At 44.1% G+C, this 26543-nt stretch overlaps 1 protein-coding gene across 2 annotated transcripts in view; it reads left to right on the top strand.

The window, feature by feature from the left end:
* Positions 1–25100, top strand: part of PPP2R2C (protein phosphatase 2 regulatory subunit Bgamma) — a 253481-nt gene extending 228381 nt beyond the window's left edge. Inside the window, exons 8-11 of one of the 2 annotated variants that reach the window (XM_073574516.1) lie at positions 15034–15203; positions 16786–16877; positions 17138–23261; positions 23735–25100. In XM_073574516.1, the coding sequence (XP_073430617.1) occupies positions 15034–15203; positions 16786–16877; positions 17138–17429 (554 nt within the window). In that variant the 3' untranslated portion in view covers positions 17430–23261; positions 23735–25100. Of the gene's footprint in view, positions 1–15033; positions 15204–16785; positions 16878–17137; positions 23262–23734 lie in introns of those variants that run through there. The other variant, XM_073574517.1, reaches the window with a different exon arrangement.
* The last annotated feature ends 1443 nt before the right edge of the window (positions 25101–26543 follow it).

The raw sequence follows: 26543 nt of genomic DNA, 5'->3' as shown, positions 1-26543 counted from the left end.
ATATGGGGGTGTATTCTGTATATGGGGGTGCTGTCTATATAGGGGTTCAGAGTGTATATGAGGAGGTACAGGTTGTATACGGAGGTGTGCCGTCTGTATATATGGGAACAGGCTGCATATTGGGGCAGTGCAGGCTGCATGTTTGTCCCCTCATTAGTAAAGAGCCGTGCCCTTGAGGCAATGTGTGGCAAGTACTCTTTAAAAGGACTAGCTTAGGCTAGTTTCACACTAGCGTTTTTTTGCGCTGCGTTTTTGCGCAGTGCAAACGCATACAAAAAACGAATCATGCGTTTTGTATGCGTTTGCTGCTTTTTTGCGCATGTGTTTGAACCATTTTTTAGCCATTTTTACTCTTAAAACGCATGCGTTTTTAAACGCAGACGTGCGCATGTCCATGCGCACATCTGCGTTCCCATAGGCTGTAAATGTGTTTTTTTTGCACATTCCGTGCGCATGCGTTTTTTTGAGACAGGTCGGACGGACCAAAAATGCAACAGGTAGTGTCCGGCGCGCTTGGGCGCAAACTACAAAAAAACGCATGCGCACGTAAACCGCGTACGAACGCGTGCAGAATGCTAATGTAGTGTAATGCTAAAATTGACCTGTCATTATGATTTTCCAGGTCATTACGAGTTCACAGATACCAAACGTGTATAGGTTCTTTTTGTATTTAAGTGATGAAAAAAAAAATCCCCCAAAAAAGAAAAACAAACGGCGCCATATTCCGAGACCTTTAGGGTGTGTGCACACGCTGTGGATTCTGCTGCGGATCTGCAGCGGTTTTGGCCCTGCGGATCCGCAGCAGAATCTGCTGCATTGTACAGTACCATTATAACCTATGGAAAATGGAAACCGCAGTGCAGACGGTGCGGATTTTTCTGCGCGGTTTTGCTGCGGTTTTCACTCCGCAGAAAGAATTGACATTTCATTCTTTTCTGCGGATTCCGCTGCGGTTTGCCATCTCCTCCATTGTAGAGGTGATAAACCGCAGGGCAAAACCGCAGACCAATCCGCAGCGTGTGCACATAGCCTTAGTATCTCTATTTTTCGGGATCTGGGGCTGGGTGAGGGCTTATTTTTTGCGCTCCGAACTGATGTTTCTATTGATACGTTTTTCGGGGGTAGATGCAATGTTTTCATTGTCTGTTATTGCATTTTATTGCAATGCTGCAGCGAACAAATAAAAGTAATTCTGGCGTTTTGATTTTTTTTCTCGTTACGCCACTTACCGATTGTATTAATTCTCTTTATATTTTTCCTAGATTGGACATTTCAGAAAGCGGCCATACCAAATATGTGTATTTTTTATTGTTTTATTATGATGGGCAAAAGGAGATGATTCTGGGCTATGTGTAACAGAAATGCTCATCTGTTATGAACGCTGGCCACTGGGCGGCGCTCATAGCAGATTGGCAATGACAAGCAGGAGGGTCATGCCAACCCTTCGGAGCCCTTGATCATGTGACAGGAGCACCAATGGGCAGAGTTAGTGATGCTCTTCCAGTGCTGGCATGTTAAATGCCACTGTCAAAAATTGACAGCGGCATTTAACATGTTAACAGACATGGTTGGACCGCAATTCCACCCGCGGCTGTTAGGGGCACATGTGCCGGAAAAGATGCGGGCTCAGCACCGGAGCCCTCAAATAAGGTGAGGTGACCTATGACGTACCTATACGTCCAAGGTTGTAAAGGGGTTAAAATGACAGTTACTCTTTAATTTTATTTTGGGGGCATTTTAGGAGCGTTGGACACTAAATGTTTCCTGTGCATATTCCTGGGAACTCCTAGGATGTCGCAACAAAATTCTCTGTGTTCATCTTTAAAAGGAATTTCTGAAAAGGTTTTTGACACCTAATCGAAGAGCAGCATAATGGAGAGATAGAGACCCTGATTCCAGTGATGTTTCAATTAGGGGGTTGCTTGCTGTAGTTTTGACAAAATCAAAGCAGAAGATTATCACTAGAGGAATAGTATCCCTACTGCCATATAGTCCTGCATGTTCATGAGCTCTGTATAACCCCAGCCCCCATGACTGATTGGCAGCTTTCTGCCTATGCACGATGCACACAGAAAGCTGCCAATCAGTGGTGTTGGGGGCGGGTTATACTGAGCTCAGCATTCAGAGAACTGGTAGATGTGCAGCCGATAAAACAATGACAGTATCAAAACTGCAGCCAGCAGCCTAGTAAGTGAATCGCTGGAATCAGGAATCTCTGCACTACATCATGCTGATTTCAGATGGGTTAGCAAAAACCTGGTGACAGACTCCTTTTAAATTTATCACTTCTGTCTAAAGCAGTTTTTTTGGAGCTTGAACTTTTTAAAAAGTAGCAATTGATAAATTGAGATAATCATGTTTGCAAAACTGCAGTAATCTCACTCACAGAGTAAAATCAATAATGACCAAAATCGGGGGCAAAAAAAAATTGGCTGAAATTCTTGATAAATCCCTCCCGAGGAGTTCGGGATTGCAGTAGGACTTATTGCAGCTGTTGATTTGAATGCTATAAAACCCACGTGCTATAGCAAAATATCATCAAAATCATCCGAGCTAATTAATGCTGACCTTTACCAGTAGATGTAGCGTGCCAATATCTGTATCGTTACCATAAAACACATTCAATTAGTTGTGACACAGCCATTTCCAGGCACAGATCCAGAAAACATATCATGAACCTCCGCAGTTTCTGGAGCAGTCAGACCTGACGAATACAAGGAACAGGCGGCTTGTTTATTACATTGTAGCACGGCTGCTTATTACTATGACTATATTTAGTATTAAAGGGAATCTGTCACCCCTTTTTTTCGACCATGAGCTGCCGACACCGCCATCAGGGGCCTATCTACAGTATTCTGTAATGCAGTAGATAAGCCCCTGATGTAACCTGAAAAAGAAGAAAAAAGAGTTAGATTATACTCACCCCGGCGTCCGGTCCGATGGGTGTTGTGGTCCGGCGCCTCCCTTCTTCTAATGGTGATGTCCTCTTCTATGCTGCCTGGTGTGGCTCCTGCGCAGGCGCACTGCTCTGTCCTGCTGAGGGCAGAGCAGAGTCCTGCAGTGCGCCGCCAGCAAAAACACGGTTAATGTAAAAGAAGCTTTAGGGTCAAAATTACAAATATTGCGCATTTACAAAAACTTGACGTGTTTGTTAATAAAAGTTTCAAAACGTCTCAAATGCAGATAATTGTACTTAAGTAACCATAGGAATATCTGACAAAAAGATATAAAGACCCTAAAGCAGCAAATTTTTGTGAAAAACAAAATTTGTGTCAGTCTCAAAACTTTTGTCCACTACTGAACATCAGTTGCACGACTGGACAAAAAATGGCTTCTAGAAGATTTCTGTTTTCGTGACCCCACAGTATAGTCATACATCTGGCATATGTCAATGCAGTGGTTCTAATGAAATGGTATTAGAAAAGCAAGTCCCACACATGTATAGCACAGTGCCCACCTATCAGCCTATTACACACCCATACTATTAGATTAAATGGGCTGGCCGTCACTCTGTAAAGTGTATCACAGAGGGAAAGCCCTTAGTTTACAACCTCACCATTGATGGGCCTGGTCAGCCACAACCTGTAAAAAAAAATAAAATGAGCAAATATATATATATACTATGAATATGAGGTATTGGTCGATATTTTGGCCAAAATGCAATTGCAAGCTATGTGAAACCTCTTCACTGTCTTGCGAGTCCCTGCCCTTTAAAATAGTATAACCACACTGGTCAAAGTGGTGTCCCCATTCAGTTATAGCGAAAGTAATGCAGACAAACACCAGAAACTGTGAATTTTACTCACTGGGAGACAACAAGCTTGATAGTTACACTCTCTCTTTAAGAGTTACCGAGCTTGAATAAAGTATAACGCAAGGAACCTAAACTGGGACACTTTGCTCGGAATGGTGGCAGTTTGCTGGCAAACACCTCAGCAGTACTCAGATACAATCTGTTTGTATCCTACACAGTGAAGAGCAGCACACATCCACAGTGCTGATCATGGATCTTCTTCCCAGTCACCTCTCTTGGCCGCAGTACCCTGGAGTAATCCTTGCATGCCAACATGTAGACTCTTGTGGCCTACTCAATTACTGCGTCACAGCTCCCCACACACTGGCGATTGTCTCTCGTTGTTTCCTTAATTCTCTTCACCCATAGGCTTCAACACTGTGACTTGTTAGTAGACACACTCTTCACTCTCGGGAATAAGCTAATTTGCTCCTCTTTGTGGTAACAATCTTCTTTTTTTCTGTAATGATGGCTCTCTCATCCAGGAAGACTAATATCTTCCACCCATCGCAGACTTTTACACCTCAGTGCAGGATGGACTTTCTTAGGCCTCTTTCACACTTCAGTTTTTTGTGTCAGTTAAAATCCGCCAAAAAGGCGGACAAGCGGATCCGTTCTTAACTGATGTGAACGGATGCCACAGGATCCTTTTTTTTGACGGATCCGCAAAATGAGGAAATTTAAAGGAACCGCTGGAGAGAGAGAGAGAGAGAATTTTTTTGTCCGGCACCCAGACAGAATTTCGGGTTAATTCAGTGTCTGGAGGATCCGCCGGCCAAGAAAACGTTGCAAGCTCCGTTTGGAAATCTTTGAGGATGTTGACGGACAGCAACATTATGGCGGATCCGCACAAAAACGGATGCAACGGACGGCAATCCGTCAAGATCCGCCAATAATGAAAGTCAATGGGGAAAAAAAACGGATCCGCAAAGAAAAATGGCGGATCCGTTTTTTTCAAAACCTGGCGGATTTTGACTGATTGTAAAAAACGGAAGTGTGAAAGAGGCCTAACATTCTCCTCTTTGACTCTAACTAGTTCCTTTGGGTGAAACACCAACTGAGTGCTACTCATCCTTACTTGCTACCTTTCAATATGGTGCATTTTCAGATTCCTTGCATTATCTGCAAATCTTGCTGAGCTTAAGCAAAGACGAAAAAACTTGCACCATAGGCTAATGCAAACTCCATATTCCCAATAAATCAGCATTTGCACAGCAGCTCAGTGTGTTAACTGTTTATGCTCTGAATAAATTACTACAAACATCATACCTGTTATTCATTGACACGGTGTATGATCATGTTACTCCTGGGACATATCTTGTACAACAGGTACTGATACAGTTATCACATTGTAAATCTAAACACATGGCACAGTATAAAACTACATTATATGTAACAACAAATATTAATTTGGCATTAGCACAGTTCTGCACATTTAACAGGTAAAAACAGGGTTTCATGTACTAACAGTCTATGATATTTGTAAGAGGAAAAATGCAAAAGTAGTGGAAATAAGCCTCACTGTGTAGTATATAGATGGTTGCTCCTGACTGGTATAGCTACGATCCAAATCTGTTGATCACCGGATGATTCACAGAGGAAAAAGGACAAACAGGATCAATTGGCTAATTTCTGGTAAAAAGGTTCAGATATTTGTTACACATGATTAAAAACGAATTGTCCAGACAGTTTAAACATAGTGCCCATTCTCTTTATGGCTTTATACGTGGGTTCCAAGGCAAAGATCATGTGCAATAGCCATGTTTCCGAAGCCTTTCCCATTAGAAATGGCACTAGGCAAGGTTGCCCCCTCTCTCCCTTGCTCTTTAATTTGGCATTGGAACCACTTGTAGAACACATAAGATGCAACTCGAAATTAACCGGATTATCTACAAAAAATCGTCAGCATAAGCTCAGCTTATTCGCAGACGATATTATTTTGACTCTAACGAATCCCGTAACCTCGACTTTAGAAGCCTTTACAGAATTAAATAGGTTTAGGTCGCTCTCAAATTTTAAAATAAATAATTCAAAGTCAAATATCCTTCCTATCCATGTCAAACTAGAGGAAATTGGCCACATCAAGGCATTCACTACCCTCAATTGGTGCGAGGAAGAAATATCCTACCTAGGTGTTATCATCAACAAAGATCTCTCAAAGACGGTTAAGTCCAATCTGAAGAAATTAACAGATCTAATTCTTAAGGACAGCATTATTTTTCGGGATAGGGACCTAACATGGTGGGGGAGAAATCTGGCAGTGAAAACGTTTACCTTACCTAAGATCCTCTATATATTGCGGTGTATCCCTCTCCCTATTTCCACTATTCTCTTGTCCAATATTCAATTTCAGTTAAATTCCACTATTTGGGGTAATAAGAAACCTAGAACTGACACTAGATCCCTGTTTAAAAAAGAATACATGGGGGATTGAGCTTCCCAAATGTTGCCACTCACTATCACACGCTGCTTCTCAAGCAGAGCGCACTGTGGCTTTCAGATTTAGATGCCCCCGCATGGATGGACCTTGAAATATCAGTTAATAATGGTAAACACCCCAGAGCACTAGTGTTCAATGCTATATCAGGCTCTCTCCCCGGTCAGTTAGCGCACCCAATATTCCAGGCAATTGCCTTTGCTTGGTATAAAATCTCGAGAGTCGATGGCCGAATACAAAGCCTAACCACGCTACACAAACTACCTTTGGCTTTTGTATTTTCGTTCATGGGTCAATCACTTCCCCCCCAGTGGGCAGATTTGAAGATTTGCAAATTGGGTGACATCTCAGATGGGTCAGATCTTTTGAATTTCAGCATCTTAAAAAACAAATTCAATGTACCCTCATCTCTCTTGCTGGATTTTCTGTCTTTGAAAGAGAGTATCAGACACTTCCTTAGTCGTAAACCCAACTTTTCCGAAGCTTCCCTAAAAATTTTAAATAACCCCGATCATCGCATTTTTTTGGAGTCACAGATTCCTCTACGATAGTTTCAACAAAAACTCATAAATCTCTAAGGCTACTTTCACACATCCGGTGTGTGGGGTCCGGCGGTGTGCGGCGAAAAGCCGGGCCGCCGGATCCGGCCTGCAGCCGTGACACCGGATGTGTGTGCGGCGAGACGATACGGCTCGGACATTATTAAAGGAACCGTCCGCAGGACGAGGTGGACAGAGGCAGCCGATGAGAGACAGCTGCTGAAAGGGAGGTGAGGGGAGGGGAGGAGAGGATAGGAGAGGAGAGGGGAGGGGAGGGGAGGGGAGAGGGGGGTGGAGAGAGAGAGACATGGGGGGTTAACACTTAGTGTCCAGGCGAGAGAATCTCTCTCTCTTGCCGGGCACTTGTGGGGTTAACCCCACAGAGAGATCTCTCTCTCTCACCCAGACACTGTGAGTGTTAACCCCACAAGTGCCCGGCAAGAGAGATCTCTTACAAGTGTCCGGGTGACAGAGAGAGATCTCTCTCTCTCGCCGGGCACTTGTGGGGTTAACATTCACAAAGTCCGGGCATGCGCTGTGGAAAAAGCCGGTCCGGCGCTGACAAAAAACGTTGCAGGGAACGTTTTTTGCAGATGCCGGACGGCTAATTTATGCCGTGTCCGGCAACAACCGGACACGACGCATAACCATCCGGCACGATGCGGCGACTATGAAAGCTTATGGGACAAAACCGGATCCGATGCTGGATCCGGTTATGAAAAATTTCGCCGCATCGTGCCAGATGAGAAAAACCGGATGTGTGAAAGAGGCCTTAGTCTCCCTATATGCTCAACTGGGAAAAGACCCTTAATCATACTTTCTCTCCAGACAACTGGGAAGAGGCTTTTTCTCTGTCCTACAGCTCTACACTATCCATGTCTCTACAGGAGTCACATTTTAAGGTATGCTCCAGATGGTACTATATTCCAGCCAGATTGGCACACATGGGTACCCTTAACTCTCCACTGTGCTGGAGGAACTGTGGACAAAAAGGTGATATATTTCATGTATTCTGGAATTGCCCCTCAGTTGTTGTCTTTTGGTCCCAGATCACTTCTATAATTACCAAATTGTCAGGAACCAAATTCTCTCTCACCCCGCATCTAGCTTTGCTCTCCTTAGATAGTGAGCTTTTGAACAACTCTTTAAAGTCAATCATCCTGCATATTTGCTTAGTCGCAAAAAATTCGATTGCCTTCCACTGGAAGAGTCAAACATTACCTAATTCTAGCAAATTTATCAAATTAATCTCCCAACACAGAGCAATCGAACTTAAATTCGCATTATCTAATAATCAATTTGGTAAGTTTTACAAGAAGTGGTATAAGTGGGATCAGTCCTTTCCGCCTCCCTTGACATGATAAGTCAACAGATTTTTGAGCTAATTGGCGATCTGTCTCACCAGCTTTCTTGCTTAATTCTCTTGATGGAGTCTCCTATTTCTTGATTTTCAGATATGTTATGCTACTGCTTTCATGGTACTTTAAATTGTGCAATATGTATCGCTTACTTGCAATATCATTGTACTTAAGGGTTGCATCCCTTCCTATATTTTGGCTATTATGTTGCTAGCCATTCTTCTTGTATTGTTATGTTTGTTACCTTGCCCTTCCCCCTCCTCACCTTGCTTATCCCCCTCTCCCCCCCTCTCCCTTACTCCCTCCCCCTCCTTTTACCCCTGTTAAAACCCACAAAAATATTGAAAAAGAAAAAATAGTGCCCATCTGACGCGTTTCTGGCCGAAGCTCTGTGACTAAGGGCTTTGGTTAGAATTGAATCAGAATGGGCACTATTTTTTAAATTATCTGTAAAATTCGTTTTTAATCATGTAAAATAAAGATCTGAACTTGTGATGAGCGAGTATACACGTTGCTCGGGTTTTCCCGAGACTGCTTGGGTGTCCTCCAAGTATTTTGCCATGCTCGGACATTTAGTTTTTGACAACACAGCTGCATGACTTGCAGCTGCTAGACAGCCTAAATACATGTGGAGATTCCCTAACAAACAGGGAATTCCTACATGTAGTCAGGCTGTCTAGCAGCCGCAAGTCATGCAGCTGTGTTGTCAAAAACTAAATGTCCGAGCATGGCAAAATACTCGGAGGACACCCGAGCATGCTCGGGAAAACCCGAGCAACGAGTATACTCGCTCATCACTAATCTGAACCTTTTTAACCAGATATTTATAAGAGTGGTGCAAACCCATTTTTAACCCTTATGGTATTAATGGGACATGGTTTGGAAGATACAAAGAAGCATCTTGTAATATTGACCGTACAGTTGCTAAAAGTGATATTCAGTAAAGCACATACACATTAGATCATGATCGGCCAATGATCTAATTTGGTTGATCTCTAGGAAAAGAAAGATTAGGCATATTGAATTTCACTATGCCCAGTCCTTTTGACAGAAAGAAGGGGCAGAAATAGGCGCAGCTCGTATGTAAGCCCCACATGACTGCGCTGGGACATCAAAGGGTTTTTTTAAAATTAGGGTGGATAGTGTAGGATTGGTGGATCAGGGACAGGGGAGGCGAATTGGGGGTGGGGTGATATATGGGGTTAGGGGAAAGTGCGCGAAAACCTCTCACTTCAGTGCAGGAAGACAGCAGGAGAAGACACAGCAGCAGAGTCCTTACCAGATGGAGTCCGTAGACGCGCTGATGGAGAAGATGCAGGACGTCGCGCGTTCCAGGAGGGGAGGATGACTGAAGGAGCAGCTTCCTCCCTGCTGGGCGATACCGGGACCCGGGAGAGCTTGGGCAGGAGCAGGAGGACCAGGCCCCCGGAGAGGCTCTCACCGGAGGTAACGACGCGTAGCCGGCGCAGGCCACGGAGCCTCTCCGGTGATCCTGCGGGGGCAGGTTGTAGCGGCGCAGCTTCCTCCCGCCCCACACCGCCCGGCAGAAATCCACAGAGCCGGCCGGCGGGCGCTGGTCGGCGGGGAGCGACTGTGGCGAAGGCCACACCGGAAGTACGGGCCGCACCGGAAGTGCGGCCTGTGGCGACACGGCCTGCAGCACCTGGGGCCCGCGGCACAACCGGTGTCATGATCCCAGTGCAGGTTTTGACCTGCACGTCAGGGGTTAATGTCTTGAGCCCAGTGCAGGCTTTGACCTGCACGCCTGGGGTTAATTATTGTGGCCTCTATTTGGTTCAGGGAGAGTGTCTTATAGCCCTGGGAAACTCCAATCCCTGTCAGTTATACTTTTGCCTTTGGCCGAGTGTGTTGACCCCTGTGTGCCTGTGCCTGTTCGTTGTCTTCTAGCTTGCTTATATGGTTCTGACCCGGTTCTGTCCCCAGTTGTGAGTTTGCCTATTAATTCTGTACTGCGCTACCCTCTCTGTGTATGACTCCTTGCCTGTGACCTGACTATTCTTTGCTCGCTTCTCTTGTACTTTGCAGCTATCTCCGTGTTTGACTCATTGGCTACGTCCTGACTCCCCGTTCTCTCTATCCTCTGGTTTTGTTGTGCTATCTCGTGCTTTGACCCCAGCCTGTCTATGCCCCTTGGTAACTTTGTCCCGTAGTTACCCTGCTAGGAGTTTCCCTGCAGATCCTAGCTCTCTGAGGTTTAGGCCACGCCCCCAGCAGTCACGTGCTTTAGGTCCTGCTGGTCTGAAGCACACACCTTTTCTGCTGCTGCCTGCGCCACAGGTATCGCTGAGCCCAGTTTGTCTTACTCAGGACACGCGCACTGGTTCAATGAGCAAGTGCAGTGCGGTGTTCCTGACAGCCGGGAGGGAATGGAGACAGCAGCGGGGCAGGTGCGCAGGCTGGGGGCAACGGCTGGCACCGCCATGGAGGCGGTCCCCGGGAATGGCATCGCAGCGGGCACCGCTGGTGGTGGCCCTAGTGGAGGGCCAGCTGGAAGGAGCGCACGGCGGAGGGTCACAGCGGGCAGGCAGCAGCAGTGGGATGCTCTGCTGTCGGGCCCAAGCAGCTATCGGCAGTCAACGGGAGCGGCGGGCAGTGAGGACAAGCTGCCTGGCAGGTCCCAGGGGCGTGGATCGGACCGGGCTAATCGGCCTGGGTCTGGCAGGCAGGCACGGTCCAGATTGAGGAGGAGGTCGTTGGTGCAGGGTGCCGCAAGAGCTCCGGCCCCCCCTGGTGATGAGGAGGCCAGGGGAGAGGGCCAGCGGAGTGGCACTGAAGATTCGGAGGACAGCAGCGAGCAGCAACAGGACGTGGAGCAGCAGGATTCGGAACGTCCGGCTGGCGGGGACACAGCACCCACGCAGCCATGTGAGTATGAGTCCATGTCTTGTATGTCACCCACTGGGGCTATAGCATGAGGGGTCGGGGCGAGTCAGGGGTCATAATTAGACGAAAGGGAGATGGGTGTAGAAACTGGGGCGGAGGCACCAGGCCTGCAGGATGTGTTGTTTAGTTTGTCCCAAATTTTAAAGAGAATGGAGGGGGGGCTGTGAGCGGGTCTGGGACGTCACCCATGGAGGCATGGCTCCCGGGGGTGGGGGTCGGGCCACCCTTGGCCCGGGAGTTATTGAGGCCAGTTGGAGAGCACGGGCCAATAGGAGGAGTATCAGTATCGGTTCAGATGGAAAAGGATAAGGGAGATTCGGTAAAATTCGATGACAAGGCAAAAGGGGAAGTGTACGTGTGCTTCGAGGGACCTTTGGGAGCGCATTTAAAAAAGGAGGTGAAAGAGAAGATCTGGCGGGATGAGTACGTGGAGATTTTCTCCCTTCTTCCCCTTGAGAAGTTTAATTCGGATAAGGGTAAGAAAGACGGTAGTAAGAAAGAGGAGGAGGAAAAAGGAGGTGGCGGCTTATTCCGCAGACATTCGTGAATTGGTTGCAGGCATTTGCGATATTGGCAAGTGTTATAGGAGAAAAGTCTCCCGAAAACTGTTCGGGTCTGTTTTGTTTTCTCGTTGCGATTGGCGAGGCGCACCGTACATATGGAGGGCAGGCGTGGCTGCGCTATGATGAACAATTTAGGCAGAGGAAGGCGTTGAGGCCAGAGATTAGGTGGGATCAGAAGGACATTGGGCTCTGGCTAAAAGTGATGGCGCTAGTCTGGTACGGGCAGTCCTTTCATGGCAGCGGAGGTAGTAGCAATCAGAGTCCACCAGAGTCAGTTTTATGTAGGAATACCTTGGCCGCCATGGAATGGGTGGCAGAGAGTTTTGGGGTGCCGCTAGCGAGGGAAAAGATCAAAGGCCCCTGCACAGTTTTGAGTTTTCTGGGTATACTGATTAATTCAGAAAGAATGGAGTGTCGGCTACCGGAGGATAAACTGTCGTTGCTGAAGCAGGAAGTACTTAGGTTAGGAGATTAAGGAAGGTGACCTTGAAAGAGTTGCAGTTGTTGCTAGGCTGGTTGAATTTTGCATGCAGGATCATGCCCATGGGCCGAATATTTTGCCGTAGGTTGTCCGGCACGACGTCCGGGGTGCGGTTGGCGCATCATTTCATTCGGGTGACTAGGGAACACAGGGAGGATCTGGCGGTGTGGCAGCATTTTTTGGAGAATTACAATGGTAGATCATTGATTCAACAAGAATTTTTGAATGATTGCGAGATTTATACAGACGCAGCAGGCGGTGTCGGATATGGGGCCTATTGTAGGGGGTCAGTGGAGCGTTGGTAAGTGGCCCGATCGGTGGCATCAGCGAGGTTTGACAAAAAATCTGGTTTTGTTGGAATTGTTCCCCATTGTAGTGGCAGTATGGATTTGGGGCGAGATGTTCGAGAATAGGAGAGTTAGGTTTCATTGTGATAACATCAGCATGGTGTCGGTGATCAACACTTTGTCCGCTTCTTCTCCCCCGGTGATTAAGCTGGTGAGGGAACTGGTGGTACGGTGCCTGGAATTGAACGCTTGGATTACTGCGGTGCATGTGCCGGGGGTGCAAAACTCTATAGCGGATGCTTTATCTCGTTTGCAGTGGGAGCGCGTCTGGGAGCTGGCACCAGACGCGGAGGTCTCAGGAGTGGAATGCCCTTTGCACTTGTGGCAGATTATTATGGACCGTGAGTCGGTTACAAGACAGACCTGGGCATCATACGAAGCAGCATGGAACATATGGCAGACTTGGGTGTCCCGTTGGGGAGCATTGGAGTCTGAAGAAGACAGGACATCGGCGGTGTTGTTTCTGGTTGGCAAGGCAGCTGAAACGGGCTGGTCAATTTCGAGGGTTAATAAATTTATCACGGGTCTTGCTTTTGGTTTTACGTTGGAAGGTTCGGTTGATGTGCCGAAGAATTTCTTGGTGAAGCAAGCGTTGAAAGGTTTTCGGAAAGGGAACCAGAGTTTTGATAGGTGTCGACCTATCTCATTCGAAACGAACGTTGGAACGGTTGGGGAGAGTTCTGGAAAGGATTTGTAGTTCTACGTTTGAGGTGGCATTGTTCAAATTGGCTTTTTCTTTAGCGTTTTTTGGGGCTATGCGGATAAGCGAAATAGTGTCGCATAGTATGGGCAGGGCAGGAGGTCTGTTGGCCGAGGATGTTGAATTTTGGAAAGGGGGTATTGTTTTTTGGATTCGGCGTTCAAAAACCGATCAGTTGGGAAGAGGTAAGCGAGTGGTATTGGGGAGACTGTGATGTGCCCAGAAAAGTGTTTAGAGTCATATTGGCGCTTGTGGTCAGGTCGAGTGGGCCACTTGTTGTGCCACGAGGGCGGTGCGTATTTGTCTCACTTCCAGTTTATTGCAGTTCTTAAAAAGGGTTTGAGAGAGTTGGGTTTTTCGCCAGATTCATATGGGTCGCATTCTTTCAGGATCAGGGCGGCATCTGAAGCCGATAGTCGGGGATTGGGGGCTGATGAAATCAAGTGTATTGGCCGCTGGAATTTCGATCGATACTTGACGTATGTGCGTCACTGAATTTTTTGCTAGGGTAAATAGCAAGCGATGATTAACAATTTCTGTTTTTGTTATGTATTTCAGGTCAGAATCCATACTGGATTTTCAGACACTCATTTGTGTATTGGGGCGCTTCGGGCGGACGTGAGGCCGGATGGTAGGCAATGGGGTTTTAGGAGGGATCAAGTTGTCATTCGATGGTTAAGACTTCGAGGGATGGTCTGGAGCAGGGCTTTGTCGGAGTTTTCTATATTTGCTCGTTTGGATAAGGCTCCCAACATTTTGGTGGTGCATTTGGGAGGGAATGATTTGGACGTCAAACCAGTTAGGGAGTTGATTAGGGATATTCGCTTTTACTTTCTTAGGTTGTGGACATCGTTTCCTGGGGTGAAGATTGTTTGGTCTGATATTGTTCCCAGGAAAAAGTGGAGGGAGGCCCGATCTTTAAAAGGAATTAACAGGGCCAGGGTGAAGTTGACTCGGGCCGTATCCAGTATTGTTTCCAGAAATGGGGGTATCTGCGTGCGGCATTTCGAATTGGAATCTGGGGTTGGTAATTTTTGGAGGGACGACGGGGTTCATTTGCATGAGATAGGAATCGATTTGTGGGCATTGGCAATAGAAGGAGGAGTGGAAAGAGCACTGGTGGTGTTGGGGCACTCACGAGCCTGAGGTGGTCAGGGCTGTTCGTGGTTGGCGGGGGGGGGGTTCTTGGAGTTGACGTTGAATCAGCGAAAAGGAATTGTAAATTAAAATTCTGGACAGTTAAAATTGTTTGAGTGGATGTGGCTTTTTGGTTACGGCTCTGGATAGGGTTTTACCCGGGAGCTTTTAGTGGTTAGCCTTCCTGGAATGGGATGTTTGGTGCCCTCGAGCTGGTGGTTTATGGCAGAGGGTAACGTGGATGTTGAAGTTCTTTTGTTTTTTTGCCAAATATTTAGCCAGATTTTTGGGGCTCCAAGAACCCTCCCCTCATGTCGTTATAAGATTGTGTATTTAATATTTATTGTTGAATGTTTATGTTTATTTGTTAATAAACTCGCAGCTGTGGCCAAAATTACCCAAAGAATAAAATGTGTAGTGTTTTATTTTAATAGGGGTGGTGTGTTTATCTGTACGGGAGGTGGGTATGAGCGGTGCAGGATCAAGAAAAACCCAGATTGGCCTTACGCGGTCATGTACATTTGACAGGAGGATCATGTTTTGGTGCTGTCAGGTGAAATTGCTGTGAAATTTTTAGGCTATAGCTATTAAATGTTTATGGTCTTTTTTAATGATAATATTAGCCGACAAGGTGTCATTTTACCCCACAGGCTTTTAATATGCACGATTATCCTCAGATACTGTGTGTGTGCACAGTATTATTTCTGAATAGTAAGGTTATCACTGCGTGTGCTTAGATTATACCTAATATACCTAACCTATTCTTTCTTACAGTTTACGAAGAACCAGAGGACCCCAGCAACAGGTCATTCTTTTCTGAAATCATCTCATCAGTTTCTGACGTCAAGTTCAGCCACAGCGGTCGTTACATGCTCACACGTGATTACCTCACTGTCAAAGTTTGGGATCTAAACATGGAAACCAAGCCTATTGAAACATATCAGGTAAGTCAGGGCTATAGCGTGAAATGACTAGGGGTTTTTATATCTACGTACGAGTATTTTTGACAAAGCAGGTCTTCACGGATCCCCTATCCTGGTTATGGGTCACGTGAGACTTAGTCCTCATGTACAAGATTTTTCCCAGCTCTGGTCATTTCCCAATGTATGTGCCGTGGGTGATGGGTATACGAGCAATGTTTAGTGCAGTCGCTCGCAATACAAGCCTGGGTTAAATAGCGAGCATGCCCTGTGAAAAAAAGAGTGCTTCATCATGCCTGTGTATATTTTGGCATTTATTATAACACTTACTTTGTGGAAAGGCCCAAACAGGGAAAAAAAAATCACACATAACATGTAGTCGGATACAGATCAGGAGAGGTGACCAAGCGTCAAGAGACTTGTAGAGACAACGGTGGATCTGTGAAGATATGGTTAAAAGGCTCTAAGACAAAAAATCCTGACATTAGTCATATAACGTGATTAGAAAAAACTTTTTGTACTATGCGTTGTATATTCTAAGTTAATTGACAATTCCTCCGTGCACAGAGACGAGCGGTTAGCTCTACTTTGATATACACTCATTTTCTCTAGCTGATGGATAGAGAAGGCTGGAAAGCTCCTTGTTCTCACTAGTGAATCCCAGACATCAATGTCGATTTCATAATTAAAGTACATTAAGAAATACAAATGTTTTTTATTTACAAAACATTGACATTTTATGTTCCTGGACAATCACAATAAATAAGTTTCCTTAATTATTTCTGTATGCGAAGCATCCAAATAGTTTTTTATATCCCTGGATAACCATTTTAGTGGAATCCATGTTCAAAGTGCAAAGGACTTAGTGGTCCTTTTAATGGATTATCCAGGACTATTTCAAGTCTAAGACCTTACAAACTGCCAGTTGTTGACTACCTACCTGTTGTGCCTGATGCCGATCTTTGCCAGCACAGAGTGGTCACAGAACACTCCTGTCGGTATCATGTCGACAGAGTGGCGGCTTCTCTTTTGCTCTGCTCTGATGACGGGATGTGACTGAGGACAATATGCTGATTGACTGCCGCCTCCCCGCTGCCTATCTGTGGGGAGCCAGCTGTTAGTCAGCATGACGTTGGCAGTCATATCCTGTCGACAGAGCAGCCCGGAAGTAGATGAGCTGCTCCGTTGATGTGAAGCAGCTGAAACGCCGGCAGGAGTGGTCAGTGACCACTTTGAGCCCGTGCCAGGTAGAACAGGCAGGTGATTGTTAACAGGTTTGTTATTTTGTAAGCCCATAGTGAAAACAAATAAAATAGTCCTGCAAAACCCATTTAAGAATTAAACACCAGGGACCTATGGTTCTGTTTAATCATCCAATGAGAAATTCCAGATTCAAGTTTTCCCTGCGATGTATGCCTTTACATTGCCTTACAAAGATGAGCTGATGCTATGTAATATACTAATGCCCTAGTAAAGGAAATTTAGCAAAATTGCAAATGTCTTATTTATGCAATATACCTCAAAAAGAAGGAAGCATAAATGATGAAATATGGTGGGAGAAGACCTAGTTTTTGTGAAAATGTAAGCAATATTTCTCTTCCTGCAGGTCCATGATTACCTTAGAAGCAAGTTATGTTCCCTGTATGAGAATGACTGCATATTTGACAAGTTTGAGTGTGCCTGGAATGGCTCTGACAGGTAATTATTACTAAACATAGGGGTTTTTTTATTACGCCCTCCAAAACAAGTTGAGAATGTATACAGTCAAGTTATCATCTATCCATTTTATCAGTAATGAATGTATGATCGCTGGAGGTTTGACCCGAGTCCCCCACCAATCACCAGTATGTCTACATGGCTACATGTGTGTTCCTTCTCGCAAGAGGCATAAAGACCTGGTTGATAATAGTGGGGGCATTTTTAGCAATAAAAACATATTTTGCTTTGGTTTCCTTTAGTGTCATCATGACCGGAGCATACAACAACTTCTTCCGAATGTTTGACCGTAACACGAAGCGAGATGTCACCTTGGAAGCTTCACGAGAGAGCAGCAAGCCGCGAGCAGTCCTTAAACCTCGTAGGGTGTGCGTTGGTGGCAAGAGAAGGAAAGATGACATAAGTGTGGATAGTCTGGACTTCACCAAGAAGATCTTGCACACAGCTTGGCATCCCACTGAGAACATCATTGCCATAGCAGCGACAAACAATCTGTATATATTTCAGGATAAAGTGAACTCAGATATGCACTAGGATTACCAATTTTTTTTTTTTGTAATTTCTCAACCGACCTTCCCAGAGGCGTCATGTTTTGATGACCTGTGCAGGATAGTCTTACTGGTGATGGAATTATTATAATGGTCTTTCTAAATTTCTTGTACAGATAAACCTCAAACAGTGGTGTCTTCTACTTTCCCCACTGTCCATCCTGTTATTTATTTATTTTCTTCATGTATCATAGACTAGAACATGAGCTTTGCAGCATAAAAGAACTGATGTAAAAAGATTGAATTTTAAAAAGTAGGCCTAAAAGATTGTTTTAAGGAGTACAATATATTTGGTTTTATTATTTTATTTAGTATGACTATTTCATGATATAAAAATTCTAAATATTAGGATCCGAAAGAAAAAAGCCTGAACAAGTTATACCAGGCATCCATAAAATTATTTCTAAGTCATAGTTTAATTCTACTTTCATTTTAAAAACTGCTAAGTAACTTAGGGCCGCCATCTTGGCACTGGCAAAAAAAGCCCAAACTCATCTGTCGACTGTTGGGTCGTCATAGACATTACAGTGGGTTTAAGGACCTTTACCATTTGCCCATATGGGGCTCAGACACTTCTGATGTCGGCCATAGGTAACCTACAGTTATTGGATTTGATACGGTTTAAGGAAAAATAGCATGAACACAAGATTGCTAAAATGGCATAGAAACAATGAAATCATATTAAGAGTCTGTATATTGCATCGTCATACTCTAGTAAACATAATATAATTAAAAAAAAAGCTAAATGCATGATCCATATTGTGATAAAACTCAAGACTTGTCAACTTTATCTTATTCTTCGACATGCAGCAAAATGACTATTTCCCCTATGTGGCTAAATAATACATACCAAATAATGGGGGAAATTAAATTAAATCCATCTTTGCATGTGTAAATTCAGATAGCGAAAGCTTGTGCTTTATTCCATTAATATTTAAATTATATGTAAATATATATAATTTACATCAGATTGACGCTTGCATCCAACGCAGAAGGGTTTCGCAACGCTCTGTCTCTTAATTTAATTACATGTGATTCATATAAAATAATAATAATAATAATAATAATAATAATAAAAAGTGTCTGGAATTAAATAATTTTCCACTAGAATGAACATAGTGTACGATAATAGAACTGTACAATGTGTTGCCACATAGTACAATAGAAGATGGAAAAATGTTTCCAGATGGGCAGATCCACTGAGACCTATACCGTATCAGGGCATAGTATTGGGGGTGCAAAGCAGTCACATTTGGACCCTGCTTCTTTAGGGGGCTCATATGCCCTTGTGCCATATACCAAGATGCCAATATTATTAGTGGCACATGGTAAGTCGCGGCCCTGTTATAGAGTTGGCATGAGGGTCCAGGAGATTAAAGTAAACCTCATTTCTTAGATCCAAGGTAGGGATGAAACTCTTTGGATACATTAGACTAATGCCAAACTAACCGACTAAATTTGGCATGCCTGGCTCACCGTCTAAAGTGTATGAATGCTTTTCAACTCTTCCCCTATTGCTGGTGTCAGAGCATAGAAGAATGGGGCATATGGATTTCAACATGCCCAATCTTTTTGTTTTCAAGAGAATAAAATAAAATCACGCACCTGGGGTCTTTGGTAGCTGCTTCAACCCTCTATCAAAACATATACACACCTCTTGGGGGAAGATATGGAAGGTATAGTTACTTAACGTGTATGGCCAGCCTTAGACCGGTTTTACACATCCAACATCACTGTCCGAATCCTAACTGCAATGTCCAGTCCAGACCGTTTACATATCTCCTTGACCCAACAGCCTCACTCATAGGCATATATGAGGCTGTGGAGTTTGGATTAGGAGACCTGCGGCCAGCCCAGACTTTGCGGCCCATACTCGGATGTGTAAATCCGGTCTTATTAAAGGGAAAATCCATGTAAATCATGACTTCCAATGGAATCCCATCAATTTTTTCAAAACAGTCTGAGATACTTTACACTAAGTCCCCATCATGTACATTTGGTACAGACGTCAACACGAGAGATTAGCGAATTTGTTCGGATTCGGTTCCTGATACGATCGGAATCTAATATTGTTTATTGCAATATTCGTCGAACACAGCCGAACGTCATTAGAGTCAATGGGATTAGAAATAAACGAATATGTTTGAAACCGATCATAAGACGAACATTCGTCCCGAACATTGTTCAAATATGGCCCGAATATGTCAAAATCAGATTTGTGGACAAATCTGAACAAATTTGCTCATCTCTAGTCAACACAACAATCATTTAGCCAAATTTATGCCAATAGTGGGTCCTTTTTCACATATGCTAACAAATATACTTTAGTATATATTTATTTTGACAGTATATGCTTTCAGCACAGGGGTATCGTGCAAAAAACCCCACACACGGTGCATATAGCTCACTGTGTACTTTTTTATTGCACACATCTGGACCGTACATGTCTCAGCCGTACATCCCAAATGTATTGTGAACTGAGCCCTTAGTACCTAAACTCCTTTGTCAGTACCCATAAAATTCAGATTTTGGAGGAAATCACAATGATTTAGTACTTTAGTGACTTCAATGGGCCTTAATTTCAGAACAGTGGGCCTTACTTTAAACTAACAGGAAAACAAAGCCTCATTGTCCATAACAACCAATCAGAGTTCAGCTTTCATTTTCCAAACTACCCTGGAAAAATGAAAGCTGTACAGCCATTGGTTGCTAAGGGCAACAAGGCAAATCTTGCTGTTAGCTGTAATAATTGAGGCCCATTGTATGAGAATATTCCCTCGATCTCTGGGCCGCACCTATGAACCATGGTGCTCTCTGACTCACAGAAATTCAGGTGGATTTCCCCTTTTTTTTATATTTTAATAAAATCTGATAATTAAGTTTGTGTGTTTCAACAAAATTTGGGGAAACAAAGCTGTATAGGAAAAAAATAAATCATATTCCAGTTTAATTGTGAAATATATATGGTCTCGCTGCATGCTTTTTATGTACCAAATAGGATAAAAAAAAAATTTTCTTAAAGCTGCAGTTCTACTTTGCTCATAATTGCATTTTATACACAGTCCATATATTTCAGGATTACCGTATATCGCTTCATTTTGTGACGTGCTGAAGCACAGGACGCAACGGCTGCTTGGTTGAAATTTTCATTTTACATGGGAGAAGTATATATAAAACTTCCATGACGTTCACCGTCTCTATGCAGTTATATAAAATCTCCGACGCGCTTCTGAAAATCCAGAGAAACTCTATAAAAATGTTTACATTTTAAACTTGGCTCTGTGAGAATTTAGTCACAGTATTATAGCGGACTTTCCACCCATACCTAATGGTGGCCTCTATTTTGTGACACCCTGCAGCCTCCATATACCCATTACCGAGGTACTGCTGCACCAATATCCACGAGACCAGACTCATTTCTTAAGAGGCATCAAATGTGCAGTTTCTCATTTATGGGGTTAATCCACAAAATAGCTGCCTTCATGGGGTGTACGGTTGTTGTTACATGGCTGTATTTTCACTTGCGTATTTCTTAGGGTGCTTTTACACTGCGTTCTTCACCACGTTCAGCGGTCCCGTCTGGGCGTCCGCTACCGATATGCTTGTATGCCTAAAAATGAGGCTCGAGCGGTCACACGGTGACTCCATCTGCACCTTTATAGTCAATGGCTCCGTCGGCCCATACGCCCAAATCCCGTTTTGTTGGGGGTTCGGACGTAAGCCCCGGCGGGACCGCTGAATGTGACAATGAACGCAGTGTGAAAGCACCCTTACCTATTGTGGCTCCCAAGCTGTTCGGAAACTACATCTTCAAAAAATTGGGGTAGACTTCAGCTCCAGTTAAAATAAAAATCCTTTATTGAAAACATTTCGACTCCATGGGAAGTTTTTGGGAAATCGAAGTTAGAAAACTAGGCATGCTACTGCTACGCGTTTCACTTCGGCTTCCTTTGGCAAAGCGTCTGAAACGCGTAGCAGCAGCGTTCCTGCCCTTTTCTAACTTCGATTCCCCAACTCTTCTCATGGAGTTGAAGTTTTAATTTTTTTAATAAAGAAATCTACCCCAATTCTTTGAACATTTTTACGTCAAGTCTAGTCTAGTCAGGATGAACTTCCACGCTCCCACTATAAAGAGCCCCAATAGGTGGGCCGGCATCTCTAGTTTGTGAAACTGCATCTCCCAGGGTTTTCTGGTAGTTGTAAAGTCACGATTTGGAGACAATGGGGATCAGTTCTAGTTTTAGAAAGAATTACATCGAAAATACAGACATGTTAGAGCTCCCTTAGTGACAGATATGTTTTAAAGGGTATTTGTTACCAGGACTGGTTACTTTAAGATTAAGGCCGGGGTCACACTAACCGACGCAAAATACGGTCAGTATTTTACATGCATAATACGGATGAATGGCCCCTAAATAGTGCTCCGTATGTCATCCGTAATCAAGGTGTGGTCGCGTATTTTGCGCATCTCAGCATCTGTATGCAATCTGTATGGCGAGATTTTCTCGCCGCCTTGCAAAATGGACATATAATGGAGCCCTATGACAGGGTTTCTAACAGAAACCAAAGAATAGATATAGACACATAGAATGCAAATATATATATATACATATTTATATATATATATGTATTCTATGTGTATATATCTATTCTTTCGTTTCTTTATTAAAACTGTCAGTGTGAGTTTACTGTATAGCGCACTGAATTGCTGGCTTTTCTAAAAGACACCGGGTGCGTATTTCTCGCAAGTCACATGTGTGGCCCGTGTGTAATCCGTATTTTTTGCGCACCCATAGACTTGCATTGGCGTAATACGGGCGTAGTACGCTGACAATCGCAGCATGCTGCAATTGGCACGGAGCGTAGAATACGGATGAGAAATATACGCCTGGTGCGAGGGACCCCATAGAGAATCATTGGTCCGTGTCTAATGCGTGCTTTTAGCGTCTCTCACTCGGCCGTATTCCTCGCCAGTGTGACCCCGGCCTAAGGTTTCTATACAGAATTGAATCATCAGCACAGTTGCGCCCATTAATTGTCTCTTCAAAGTGCTAATCAGGAGATCAGAAACAAATGAGCCATGTCTCCACTTAAAGGGGTATAAGGAATAGAAAAAAAAAGGAAAAGGAAATGTAATTATGAATAAATACTTAAATAATTTTGATTAGGGAATCAAATCAAATTTATTTTCTCTAAGGAAGCAATGAATATGGAATTAAAATAACCGTCATCTTGTTACACTGATAGGGAAGCAGACTGCAGATAGTACCTTTGCCTTTGCCTTTGAGCATGTGCAGTAGGAAGCTTTGCCGCTGTGACTTGCAGATAGCTTGAAAATACCTGGTATAGGTTATTTCCATGTCACAGCAGCGGAGCTTCCTACTGCACATGCTCACAGGCGCCTGTATTATTAAAGGGGTTGTCCAGTGGAAACAAGCTATCGCCTATCCAAAGTTTGTCATTTAGATAGTATACGAAATTGGCCTCCATCTTGTTACTCTGACTGAAACCTGCCCAATAATATTAAGTGGTTGTCTAGTGATCGGATAGGGGATATCTTGTTGATCAGTTGGGATCTGCACTGATCGGCAAAACGGGGCACTTTTATCTGCGTTAATATGGAGAAGGAGAGAGCATGCCCGACCGCTACTCCACTCATGCCGAGCGCTGCACTCAACTTGTTTTCAGCGGAGAACAACCCCTTTAACATTTTCATGTACTATAGTGAATTTGCTAGATAAAGGTATTTAGGAATATACTGAGAAATGTCTTTAGTTTTTCTATTCCCTGTTACTATGGAGACATGTCTACAAGGAAGGTCAGATGTCTACTATCAGTTTTGATAATTGGCTTAGGCCGGTTTCACATTTGCGCTTCAGGGTGCAGTGACGGCCTGCGCACGGCCGCCGCTAAGCCCCGCCCCCTGCTGCGCCTCCGCCGGTAGCTCTGCCTCCGGGCACATGGCGCTGCATGCGTCATGCGTCCCCTATCTTTATCACTGAGGACGCAGGCCGTGCGCAGTATGCGTTTGGCGGCGCCTGCGTCCTTTTGATGGTGCGCCGACCAGCGCCAAACGCAACCTGTTGCAATTTGGTTGCGCTCGGCGCACTGTCAAAAGGACGCAGGCGCCGCCAAACGCATACTGCGCACGGCCTGCGTCCTCAGTGATAAAGATAGGGGACGCATGACGCATGCAGCGTCATGCGCCCGGAGGCGGAGCTACTGGCGAAGGCGCCGGAAGGGGGCAGGGCTTAGCGGCGGCCGTGCGCAGGCCGTCGCTGCACCCTGAAGCGCAAATGTGAAACCGGCCTAACATAGTGGGAGGGGCATATGTGACAGCCTTTTTTGACCCCTTTAAGGAGGAGCATATGATACAAGTATTTTTCTATCCCTGATAGTCAGTTTAGGAGGTTATTTAAAGAGCAACAAAACTTATTTTTTTTATAATTTTGTCCAACATGGAAAGTTATGAAATTTAGCAAATCATGTTATTAGGGGATTTGTCTTCAATCCCATAAAAAAATTGCATGTAAGTGGTTTCCAAACTTCCCCAGTCTACTTGCCTGCCTTGATATCAGAATGTGCTCATTTGGAGTAGAGATGATGGCAGTAAAAGGGTCAGCTCGGCTCTTGTGTCTCACTAACGTTGGGGATACGGTGCTAGAGAAGACTGTTCTGATAAGCACAACACTCAGAGGAGGACACAGGGGCTGACCCATCACTGCTATCATCTGTACTCCCAATGACTAAGTACTGATATCAATAAAGTTGAAGGCAGGGAAATAAATTGGAAAGCAGCAGGGGGTTGGAAGCCACTTGCAAGCAATTTTTTCACAGGAATAAAGACAAAACACATAAATTGTTTTGCAAAGTTTCATAATTTCTCCTGCTGGGCAAAATTATTTTAAAAAAAATCTAAAAATCTAGTTATTTAATGATTGATTATTGAGCTGCTATTCCTCTGACAGGTTCCCTTTAAAATTTCAGGTCTTATTTATCAAAACTGGTTAATGCAATTGATGGTGTTGCCCACAGCAACAAGTCTGGGATATTTTGCTATGAATTCCAAAATTGCTGTGGTAACTGGAATCTGATTGGTTGATATGGGTAACACCCCCGCTTAACACCGGTTTCCCTAAATGAGCCCCGATGTGTATTATAAGCCTTTCTTGAGCTACTCGGCTCCTGTAAATATGCATGTTTTATAGCTTGGTTTGAGGGTAACGGCTGCTGCTTTCAAGCGCAAGAAGCAAAACTTTTTTTTATATCTATCTCAGTTTTCCTGTATGTTAAAGTGATACATACAAAGCGTATGTTCTACTTTTCTAATCTTCTGTATATACGTGTGAAGCACAACAGCATGTGCACCGATTTTCAGCCATACTGCACACAATATAAACTGTGTCAGCTTTTGTTCAAGGAAATGAGGAATGTCTGTTTATACTGTATAATGTACTTATTATGGACAATATATGTATATATTTAATGAACCGATGTAAGCTTTTTTTTTTCTTTTGCCTTCTGTAAAAAAAAAAATATATATATAATTTTAAAAGATTGTTCTAGTACCATGGACAAATGAATGATGTGAAATAAGCAGATAAGGTTCGACCTATTTGTGTGTGGTCTCAATAACATGGCTTATTTTAAAATGAAATATTGTGGTTATTCAATTTTTTATAATGTATGTATGCATGTATATATATATATATAGAGACTGTTTTCCAATTGGCCAGTTGAATGCATTTACACTAGAGATGAGCGACTTTGCCTTTTTTCGAGTCGAGTCGGGTTTCACAAAACCCGACTTTCACAAAAGTTGGGTCAAACGAAATTGGTCGATTATTGTGAAACGTCAAAGGCCGACTGAAACACGAAACCCAATGCAAGTCAATGGGGAAGAAAAGTCTGCAGTGAGTGGAGGACAGGAAACACACCTACAGTGCCCATTTTAATGCCAAAAACATCAATTCTTATCACGTAGGCTTGTCAACCTTAATTTACTTTATAATAATAGTTAGGCATTGAAAACTGGGGGTTATTTGGCTAAAGTTGTGGGGGGGTAGGGCTGGCTCCAGATTTTCGTGGGCCCAGGGCCAAAGAGTGTCAGTGGGCTCCTTTAACAAATGACACAATTCATGATCCTGATACGGCAGAGAAATAGCGGTACAGTACAATGAAAAATACTTCAATTCTTACATCGCATGACTGATATCCATTTTAAATTCTCCAATAGCTCCAAAAACAGGCAGTATATTCCTCCATACAGTATTATGGCCACCTCATAGTGCGCTATACAGAGTAATGAGGCCCATATATTTCTCCATACAGAATCACTGGTCCCATATAATGTTCGATACAGTATATGATGAGCTCCACATAATGTTACAGTATATGTTGTTCACCATGGATGAAGCTCCACTGTGTTATGGGCCCAAATAATGCTCCATATATAATGGGCCCCATTTCTAATGCTCCAGTGTATAATGGGCCCTGTAAATGCTGCTCCAGTGACTGATGTCCACCTTTGGAATGCTCCAGTGTATGGTGGGCCCCAGATATCATTCTCCAGAGTATCGTGCTCCCCAAAAATTGCTCCCAACCTTTAAAACAATTAAATAAGTCTCCTGGCTAAGGAATCCCTGTACTCTAGACTCCTCGTCGTCCTCATCTTCCATCTCTCTTCACTTGGACTGTTTAGGCAGAGGGCGTACAGACGTGATGTCATCGCGCTCTTTGACCAGAATGTCACTGTCAGGAAAAGTGTTTGGTTTCCGAGGGCAGTATGGTTGCAAAGCTGAACCTTAAAGGAATATCCAGAAGGACACCACCAGGAGTGGAGCCTGCGGCTAAATTGGACTCAACACGGGCAACCTCAACCACGCCATCCACAAAAAAGCTGCACAGATTGCAAGCTTAATTCCGTTAACGAACAAGACTCAGGCATGCCCCCTCGGTCCGCTTCCAGCTTACTAGAGGGACACGCGAGGCTCTGGCACGCGAGATCAGCCAACAGGTCTGTCATGCCCTTACATGTCCAGGGTTGCACGCGTGCTACAATGAAAGGACCAGCGTGTATCGCTTACAGATGCGGATAACA

Source organism: Dendrobates tinctorius, unplaced genomic scaffold (assembly GCF_039654945.1).
Source record: "Dendrobates tinctorius isolate UK_male_01 unplaced genomic scaffold, ASM3965494v1 ptg000039l, whole genome shotgun sequence".
Taxonomy (NCBI): Eukaryota; Metazoa; Chordata; class Amphibia; order Anura; family Dendrobatidae; genus Dendrobates; species Dendrobates tinctorius.
The sequence above is the reverse complement of the archived record's forward strand: the minus strand, read 5'-3'. Positions and strand labels throughout refer to the sequence as shown.